Below are 10,364 nucleotides of genomic sequence, written 5' to 3' on the forward strand. Positions count from 1 at the left end.
ACAGATGCAAAAAAATATCATCATTTATATTCTCCTTTTTTTCATTACAATTTACTCAAGCCTAGTAACAGACACAATATTTGTGACACTGGGAATACATACCCCCAGGTCCCTAGATGTTCCTAGATACCAAGAACATGCTAATTGACCATGTGGAAGTGGAGCAATCTTCCATTTACTTAGGCACATTTCTGAAAATAGGGCTACAGTTTAACAGGTTAATTATGTATGGGTCCATGTGATCAACATATTGTTCTGTTATCTCCTGTGATATTGACTGCTGTGTGCTGTAGCTGGAAGGACGGCCTGGCTCTGTGTGCGCTCATACACAGACATCGCCCAGACCTCCTGGACATCTCCAAGCTCACTAAGGTCCAGAGCATGAGCGGAAAACACAAAGTGTTCATTAACACAAACTAATTAACCATGTCATCTAAAAATAACCCCAGTTGAGCTAAAGTGAATCAAACTAAGGAAAAAGCTAAACTAAAACAAATCCCTCAACATTTTGTAAATTACTAAATTGGATCTGAGTGTGTAACTAATCTGAATTGAATAGGAGAATATAATCGGATTAGACTGGAACAGGCTACAGTACATAATCTGAACTGAATATGGAGAATATAATCAGATTAGACTGGAACCAGTGTTTCCCACAGGATTTTGTGAGACTGTGGTGGGTGAACCTCTGCCCCTCTAGGGGGGTCCGGGGCAGGGGCGGAGCTAGGGGGTGGCTACTTGGGCTCAAGCCCCGAATGTTTTCTGAAAAGCCCCGAATCTATTTTTAAAAAAATAAAAAAATAAAAAATAAATAAACGTTTTTTTTTTTTTTTTTTTTTTTTTGACAATTCATCATTGTTACATGAAAATATGTTTGCACCAGATTTAGCAGAAGCTAATTTCCATCTGTGGTCTATCCAGCTGCTAACTGTATTTGAGTGAGTTAAGTCTTGGTGTCATGGTAGACTCAGACCTAAGCTTTAAATCACAATCAACAAGTTGACAAAAACTTAATTCTTCAACCTTAGAAACATAGCTAAAGTACGGCCATTTATAAATCAAAAGGACGCTGAAAACCAGATCCATGCCTTTATTTCAAGCCAACTCGACTACTGTAATGCACTCCTTACCGGCCTCCCGAAGAAATACGATGATAACTATTTTATTGCAATGCACTATTGCATTATTTTATTCTATTTTACTAACTATTTTATTGCACTGCACTATTTTACTTTGTATCAGTAAATCATAGACGCCTGGCCATAAGAGCATTCGGAGCATCTCTGCTCTCCCACTATTGAACTTGGGGGAGCAAAGGTATGCTCTTGCTCCACCACTTTTTGATCATATGAAAAATATGATATACCCCCCCCCCCCCAATATATAAATCTAACCATAACTACTGAGTTAACTGAGTTTTATAGTGAAAAGAGCAGCTTTATTGGTCAAGATTGAAGGCTCTATATTGCAGGAAATTGCACGTACAGGTTAATTAAATTCAAAAGAAATCTGCCGTGGAGGGGGTCGTGCCTGACCCCCTCCAAACCACCCCTTGCCTGCAAAAAAAAAAAAAAAAAAAAAAAAAAAAAAAAGGCAGGCACCTATCTGGGCTAAGCCCCGGATCTCCTATAATCCTAAATCCGCCCCTGGTCCGGGGGCATGCCCCCCCGCAACTTATTTTTTTGTGGTACATATGTGATGAGCTGACCGCAATGCGGTCCACGTTTAGCCACAGACTTATCCCCCCCGACATACCACAAAGCGTCCTTTGTGCCGGTGGCAATCAGGCTCCACAACCAGGCAGGGCCAGGATGGTAACTGCCGTGGACTGGAGGAGCTGATTTATGGACTGTAACTAACTAATTGATTAACATCATGATTAGACTCTTTTCAAAACAATTATTCCATTCGCCACTTTTATCTCTATTTTAGCCCTATTTTAGCTCTTCTTTTTATCTCTTTCTTAGCCCTACGTATTTGTCCATCCATTTGTTTTTTAACACGTACTAAATAATTGTATGTTATGTATTGACTGTTTTTAAATGGCTTTTGATGCTGTGATGGACATCTGAATCTCCCCTCGGGGATAAATAAAGGTTTTCAATCAAAAAAGAAGGTTCAGGGCGGCTAAGTGGCGCAGTGGGCAAGGCGCTCGCCACTAACGCAGGAGATGCTGGGTTCGAGCCGAGCTCTCGGCGTTGCTACCGGCTTGGCTGGTCGTTCATACTAACACAATTGGCAGTGTTAGAGGGTGGGAAAGCTGGTGGGTGGGGATTGGACGTTGTGGACAGCGACTCCTACAGGTCGGTTGGTGCGCCTGTACAGCAGAATCAGGAAGTAACAGGGGCGGCGTGAGCCTCCCACACGTTACTCCTCACCACTGAGAGATCGCGCTGTGCAGGTGAAAAGATGCGACGGCTGCCTCCTCGTGTACCGGACCACTGCAGCCGACCAGTGGGAGGCATAGTCTAGCAACGTTCGAGACAGGGGAGGGGAGAATTGAAGGGAGAATTGGCAAGGCGAAATTGGGGTGGGAGAAAAATAGAAAAAGAAGGAGAAAAAGTGGATACAAAAAAAAAAAAAAAAAAAAAAAATTCACAGACAGAGCGCCGGAGCAGGTTCCGGACTCTAATCTGGAAACCGGCCGGCGCATTCACACCGAGATTAACTGGTTCAAGTATTATATCAGCAGTTGCAACAGTGTGCTTTGCTCAGGCATTTCAATGAAACATCAGGGATATCCTGACAAATTGTACCTTACCTGCACTATTCTTACCCTACCTACTTTCATACACTTCCAATCAAATTCATGTCGGTTCTATGCTAATTATATCTCACTACCTCCTATTTAAAATGTTATGTTAAAGTGGTATGTGGTCCAGTTATGCTGCTCTGATTAAATCATGTTAAAGTGGTATATGATCCAGTTATGCTGCTCTGATTAAAGGTCATGTTAAAGTGGTACAGTATATGGTCCAGTTATGCTGCTCTGATTGAAGGTCATGTTATGGAGTAGGTATGTACCGTAGCTAGCAAGACGTGTACCATAGCTAACAGAAACCTTTGTTCAGATTCATCCATTGTTGGACAACTTAGTGATTCAGTATAGAACATACCTCTCTTAGCATGCTGTTCATGCAGTGAATATGAGTTCTAAAGCATGTAACTTCATATGATGTCACTTCAGTGTTCTGAGGTTAGGCATGAGGTTGATATGATTAACAGTCTGTCTGTCTCTTTCTATGTATCTACAGTATGATGTTTCTTTTGTTTTCAACACAAACTCTAGAAGAAATGTTCACATATTTTACAATATTCTCTTTTCCTCTAATCTTCTCTTCTCATCTATCTTCTCTTCTCTCTTATATCTTCTTTCTTCTCTTCTCTCTCATCTTATCTTCTCTCTTCTCTCTTCTCATCTTCTCTTCTCTCTTCTCTCTTCTCATCTTGTCTTCTCTCTTCTCTCTTCTCATCTTGTCTTCTCTCTTCTCTCTTATATATTCTCTTCTCTCTCATCTTCTCTCTTCTCTTCTCTTCTCTTCTCTTCTCTCTCTTCTCTATCTCTATCTTCTCTCTTCTCATCTTCTCTTCTCTCTTATATCTTATATCCTCTCTCATCTCTCTTCTCATCTTCTCTTCTCTCTTTTATCTTCTCTTCTCATCTTCTCTGCTCTCTTCTCACCTTCTCTTCTCTCATCTATCTTCTCATCTTCTCTTCTCTCTCATCTGTTGTGCTCTCTTCTCATCTTCTCTTCTCTCATCTATCTTCTCATTGTCTCTTCTCTTCTCTCTCATCTTCTCATCTTCTCTTCTCTCTCATCTTCTCTGCTCTCTTCTCATCTTCTCTGCTCTCTTCTCTTCTCCTCTCCAGGATGATCCTCTGGGTAATCTGAACCTGGCTATGGAGGTGGCTGAGAAACATTTGGACATCCCCAAGATGTTGGACGCTGAAGGTAGATACTAACACATGTCTGTCTGTCTGCCTGTCTGTCTGAAGTCTATTTTGGGCCTTTTCTGCCTTCTGACTGTAACTATAGGGACCACACACATCTTAATGTCTTAAAATGTAATTTCCTGTTCTGTCCTCTCCAGACATCGTCAACACGCCTAAGCCTGACGAGAGAGCCATCATGACCTACGTGTCCTGCTTCTACCACGCCTTTGCCGGAGCTGAGCAGGTGACTTCCTGTCCGACTGACTCAGGTTCACTAAGGGCCTGTTTCATACTTCTTGCCGTCTGTACGGTCTTTTTACGGTGTGGACGGTGCACTCGATCTCTGAGAAGGTGAGGTCGTTTACAGGATAAGGCCGGTGTGATTACATTATTTTCCTAATGTCAACATAGCCTACACTGTTAACAGAGCTGCGCTCAGAAGACTGTAAAAGAACAGTAAATGTCTGGCAGCAACGGTTTCCAAATACTTACTGTCAAATTACAGTAAAATCAAATACATTTACAGATTACAACCTTTATTTAATGGTTAATATTTTTGATAAAAGGTAATTTACTGTATTTTTATGGTATTTACACTTAAAGTAGAAAAACAAAGGTAATCTGTAAAATAATACAAATGAATTTCCCATGTATGAAAAGACCAAAACCAGATTATAGCTCATATCCAGAAAACCTGCTAAGGGAGGTTGGAAGGGTCAAAGTGGGTATCAAACAGGAGGGAAGACTGTCAGGTTTTAAACTGTGCAACAGGGAAGGTAAAGACGGCTTTAAACTCTCTGGCGTACAGTATGTCCTTAGACCAGGAGTCTGCAACCTTTTCAAAAGAGCCATTTTGCCCCCTCCTGCACGAAATAAAATTTATCTGGAGCCACAAAACCCTCTATGTTCCTCTGAGACTTTTCTTTATTTCTTATTTATCCATGGTTAGCTTACTGGGGGGTCGGAAACTCAAGATTAGCCACCTGCAGACGGCAGGGAGAGTGTGACGTATATTTTAGTTGATATATAACGTAAGTTATAAATACTTTTCTATTTCAGTTCACAGTATCACCTCGATACAAGGAAAATACAAGGTGTTCCTTTTGGAATGAAAATGAATAAAAATAAATAAATAATAGACGTTATTTATGTCCATATTATTATTACAGGGGTTGCTGACCCCTGCCTTAGACCTTCAGCTCCGTTGAGGCAAGCCAGTCCAACGTGTCATCCTCCAGGTCGATTAGACCACGATCGCCATCCGGTGGCTGGTGTTTGGAGCAGCTGCTCATTATGTGTTCCACAGTTTGTAATGGGTCCCAGCATTCGCAGTGGGCACACTATCCACGAGACCCCAATTCTGCATTGCATGGCTTTAACGTTTAAACTGTTATATTGCACTGCACTGTTGCACTATTTCACTCTGTCTAATCTATTCTACTATTCTATTGCACAATTGCACTATTTTACTCTGTCTATTCTATTTTACTCTTTTTTATTATTGTCTATTTTTAAGACTGCAATAAAATCAACCCATAAACAAGACGGCCTGTTGGGATGTTAGATCCTAATGGGAAAAACTGTGATTTTATATGTCTGCACTTTATGTGTTCATCTTATGCCTGTCTTTTTTTCTGTTGTGAGGCACGTTTCTCATTGAAACATTTCTCATTCAATATCTGTTTTGCAAGGTGCATTTTGGGCTCAGCATCCTAGACGATTGTGATTTACAAACAACCCAGAACCTTTTTTTCCCCCTAGTGCACAATAATAACGGCTTCTGCCAGACATCTCTCCTGCACTGACGCAGCACTAAAACACAGACCAAACAACATTTGGCCATGTGAAACTATAAAGTGAAACTATTAAAAGTCTGAATGATAAAACAACCCGCGTATTATTTATGCAATGATTCCATTTCAAACAATTCCTTTTGTGGGTGGAGCAGCGGTGTTGCAGTTAGTGGAGCAGGTAAAGAGTGTGATTCCTACCATGACTGTGTGTCTATTCTGTTCTTATAGGCAGAGACTGCAGCCAACCGTATCTGCAAGGTCCTGGGTGTCAACCAGGAGAATGAGAAGCTAATGGAAGAGTATGAGAAGCTTGCCAGCGAGGTAAGGACATGGACTGCTACCACACAACTGGTCTACAGACTGCTAAAGGTCTCTATTCTGGCTGACTGCTACCACACAACTGGTCTACAGACTGCTAAAGGTATCTATTCTAGCTGACTGCTACCACACAACTGGTCTACAGACTGTTAAAGGTATCTATTCTGGCTGACTGCTATCACACAACTGGTCTACAGACTGCTAAATGTATCTATTCTGGCTGACTGCTACCACACAACTGGTCTACAGACTGTTAAAGGTATCTATTCTGGCTGGCTGCTACCACACAACTGGTCTACAGACTGCTAAAGGTCTCTATTCTGGCTGACTGCTACCACACAACTGGTCTACAGACTCATAAGGTCTCTATTCTAGCTGACTGCTACCACACAACTGGTCTACAGACTGTTAAAGGTATCTATTCTGGCTGACTGCTATCACACAACTGGTCTACAGACTGCTAAATGTATCTATTCTGGCTGACTGCTACCGTACAACTGGTCTACAGACTGTTAAAGGTATCTATTCTGGCTGACTGCTACCACACAACTGGTCTACTTAAGCATTACATCACGCGCAGGAGTGGTTTGTGACCAATAAACCATGCCTAGGGGTGGTCGTTAGACCCCCCTAGGCATGGTTTATTGGTCACAAATCACGACTACAAGTGGTGTAAAGCTTTTATACAACTGCCAGATTCATCCAACCTTATTTCTATACAATAAACACACATTAATCGAAGATTTATTGAAAAAACCATCCGCCAGAAAAAGTAGTTCCCACAACTACAAAAAAGACAAGTTGCCTCCATGTGGAAGCAGCTTGAAGTGCATCCAACCAAACTAACACATCCAACTGTGTATTATTGGAATGATTGAGAGAAGTTGCCTCATGTGGAAGCAGCTTGAAGTGCATCCAACCAACTAACACATCCAACTGTGTATTATTGGAATGATTGATTGAAAATTTTATTACCAGATGCAGAATGGGTACAATACAGTACGGCTCAATACACACAATTGTTAAGGGAATGCAGACCTACTTTCCATAGAACTTCATTCTTAGATGCTTCTATATAAAGTAGGTAAAACAAATTAAAACGTTTTCTTTGCCCTATAGGAAAAAAACGTTTTCTTCGCCCTATTTTTTTATTTATTTCTTTTAGCCTAAACTTAACCAGTTGGAAACCAGGGGTACAGTAATAAAATTAGCAATCAACCAATCAATCAATTCAATAGACCATGCTCACTTAAAACAGCGCTGCTTCTCTCTCAGTCTGACTCCCCCGCTGTTGCAGACAGGAGTGTGTGTGTGTGTGTGTGTGTGTGTGTGTGTGTGTGTGTGTGTGTGTGTGTGTGTGTGTGTGTGTGTGTGTGTGTGTGTGTGTGTGTGTGTGTGTGTGTGTGTGTGTGTGTGTGTGTGTGTGTGTGTGTGTGTGTGTGTGTGTGTGTGTGTGTGTGTGTGTGTATGTGTGTGTGTGTGTGTGTTTGTGGGTACGCCAGCGTCGGACAGTGTGAGAGTGAACGCTGCAGTCAGTGGGAAGGAAGTAGAAATTTAAATCAATCAATCCGCGATTTTTCTTTTGTTCTAGATTGACTCAAGACCCATCAATTACATCATCCAACATTGTTTAAAGGACTAACACATTCCCCTTGACAGAATCGCTTCATATTTAGTCGTTATGGTGCTATCAACATATCCATTTGTTGTCCGCGATCTTGTTTTCTCCCGGAGTGAGCCGGGGAGTGATATGTGATTCGGTTGTGGGCGGGTCCTGAGCCCAGGACCGTGGATTGTTGCCAATAAAGACGTGTAAATGGCCAATCAGAATCGAGAAATTTGCATGCCGTTGTATAAAGACTCATAAGGTCTCTATTCTGGCTGACTGCTACCGTACAACTTGTCTACAGACTGCTAAAGGTCTCTATTCTAGCTGACTGCTACCGTACAACTTGTCTACAGACTGCTAACGGTCTCTTTTCTGGCTGACTGCTACCACACAACTGGTCTACAGACTGCTAAAGGATAGGTTTAAATCATACACACCTGTCAAAGTTGCAGGACATTCAATTCTCTGGCTGGGACAAAGAGACCAGACAAAGAGACAGAGAGCCCATTACTACTGAATGAGGGAAACACTGGCGCTGAAAGCTAGTCAGTCTCCATCAGTCTCAGTCAATCAGTTTTTCGATGTTTTCATGCTCCTCTGTCTATCCCTATTCTCCCCATCTCTCACCCCATCCTCATCTGTCCATCATCCATCTTCCATTTTCAATCAATTGCTTTTTCTATTCCACCCATCCCTTCTCTCCACCCATCTCTTTCCATCCATCCCTCCATCTATCCCTCCCTCTCTCCCCTGTAAGCTCCTGGAGTGGATCCGTCGCATGACTCCATGGTTGGAGAACCGCTCTTCAGAGAAAATGATGGAAGACGTGCGCAAGAAGCTGGAGGACTTCAGGGACTACCGACGCATCCACAAACCACCCAAGGTCAGTTAACTGTTATGTTATATAGAAACACATCCACAAACCACCCAAGGTCAGTTAACTGTTATCTATTATATAGAAACACATCCACAAACCACCCAAGGTCAGTTAACTCTTATCTATTATATAGAAACACATCCACAAACCACCCAAGGTCAGTTAACTGTTATCTATTATATATAGAAAACACATCCACAAACCACCCAAGTTCAGTTAACTCGTATCTATTATATAGAAACACATCCACAAACCACCCAAGTTCAGTTAACTGTTATCTATTACCTAGAGACATATCTACAAACCACCCAATGTTAGTTAAATGTTGGATTTGATTCTGTTCTACTCGCCAATTAGTAAAGGTGTCCCGCAAGGATCAATATTGGGCCCAGTTTTATTCACAATCTATATTGAATATTTTTTTAAGTCTACGGGCTGGACTGTACATTTGTATGCAAATGATACAACATTCCATTGACATTCTGCAAGGTGCAATTATCAGCTTTAAAGCAGCAACTAGGGCGATTTTGACATCAATGTATATCACCGTAATTTCAATGTCCATACCCTGGCAGGTTTACAGCGGAAACATAATTGAGAATGATAAGAGACTGAAAGACCTCTATGAGAAAATTGGCCGCAACCTCCATGGGCCCATCGGCAACCTCTATTTTCTGTTGATAGTGTGTGTGTCTGGGCTGGATCAATGCTCTGTTGAAGACATATGGTGCAAAGGAAGCCATTCCAAACAAAACTTGCTTTATCAACAAAAATAGGGGGTTCCCCGACGTTCCTGGCCAAATTCCCAATCAGGTCTCTGACATCAAGGCCATCTAATCATCCCTTCCCCTTAATTGACTGATATCAATCCCTGTCGCCTGAGCCGTTCAGCCATTGTGTAGTGTGACGAGTGCCGGGTGCCAGTGTATGGCAACCATTGAGCCTGCATAGCCCAAGGTTGGGTGCTACCTGTGGTGGTGAAGGAGGCAATTTCAACCCTACATTGTGGGGAGTGCTTTGAGTGTCTAGAAAAGCGCTATATAAATGTAATTAATTATTATTATTATTATTCAAAATAACTTTCACCGTTAGCAAGATTTCTCAGCGTCTCCTCTCTCATCAAAAATGTTCCCATGCTGTAGGGCAGGAGCTAACGGCAACACAGGAAGTGACAGGGTTTATATGGGAAATACGGTCTTGTTTTTAGGCTACCAACCATGCGCTGATTGATAAACCTATATCTCTGGACAATCCAGAGAGACTCCGTGGGCAATCTGCACATGCAGAGTTGGGGAGTAGGTGCGAAAAAGCGACTATAGTTGGCAGAGAAGGTGCTGATCGACTTGGGATTGGACTCTCCGTGTTCAGGAGACTCAGGCGTATAAAAGTCTATTGGATCATGTCTCCAGCACCCACACAGCCGTAGCTACAACCACTTAATGTCAAGGCTCTCATCCACATTCATTAATTTTCTCGCGCCGCTCTCTCTCCCATGATTTCAGAATACCGGAAGTGTTGCGGTCGTCTATGATTACTAGGAAAATGATGACGCAATTCTCCTGTCAGTTTTGGATTATGGTGATGTCATTTATAGATATGCTGTTGTTTCTACTCTTTAAGCCTTTAGATTCTGTACATCACTCTGCCCTCAGATGTATCACCGGTGATAGTGATAAAAAATGTGATATTCATTGGCATCTGTTCTAGAAAAAGATGAAGAAAAACAATCTTGCATTTATCATAGACAATACATAAAAAAGTGCAGGCAACATTTAGAATTTCAAGGTGAAATTAGATTTAGAAGGGTTTTATTATTATTATATATATATATAT

At 41.7% G+C, this 10,364-nt stretch overlaps 1 protein-coding gene across 1 annotated transcript in view; it reads left to right on the forward strand.

Moving 5' to 3' along the window:
* LOC311242063 (alpha-actinin-2-like) overlaps positions 1-10,364 on the forward strand; it is a gene marked incomplete at both ends in the record, with an annotated part of 33,471 nt that overhangs the window by 20,564 nt on the left and 2,543 nt on the right. Inside the window, 5 exons of the mRNA XM_084331014.1 lie at positions 294-372; positions 3,872-3,953; positions 4,093-4,178; positions 5,956-6,048; positions 8,412-8,537. Of these exons, the coding sequence (XP_084187140.1) occupies positions 294-372; positions 3,872-3,953; positions 4,093-4,178; positions 5,956-6,048; positions 8,412-8,537 (466 nt within the window). The remainder of the gene's footprint in view (positions 1-293; positions 373-3,871; positions 3,954-4,092; positions 4,179-5,955; positions 6,049-8,411; positions 8,538-10,364) is intronic.

This window comes from Notolepis coatsorum, assembly GCF_963971535.1.
Source record: "Notolepis coatsorum genome assembly, chromosome: 15".
Taxonomy (NCBI): Eukaryota; Metazoa; Chordata; class Actinopteri; order Aulopiformes; family Paralepididae; genus Notolepis; species Notolepis coatsorum.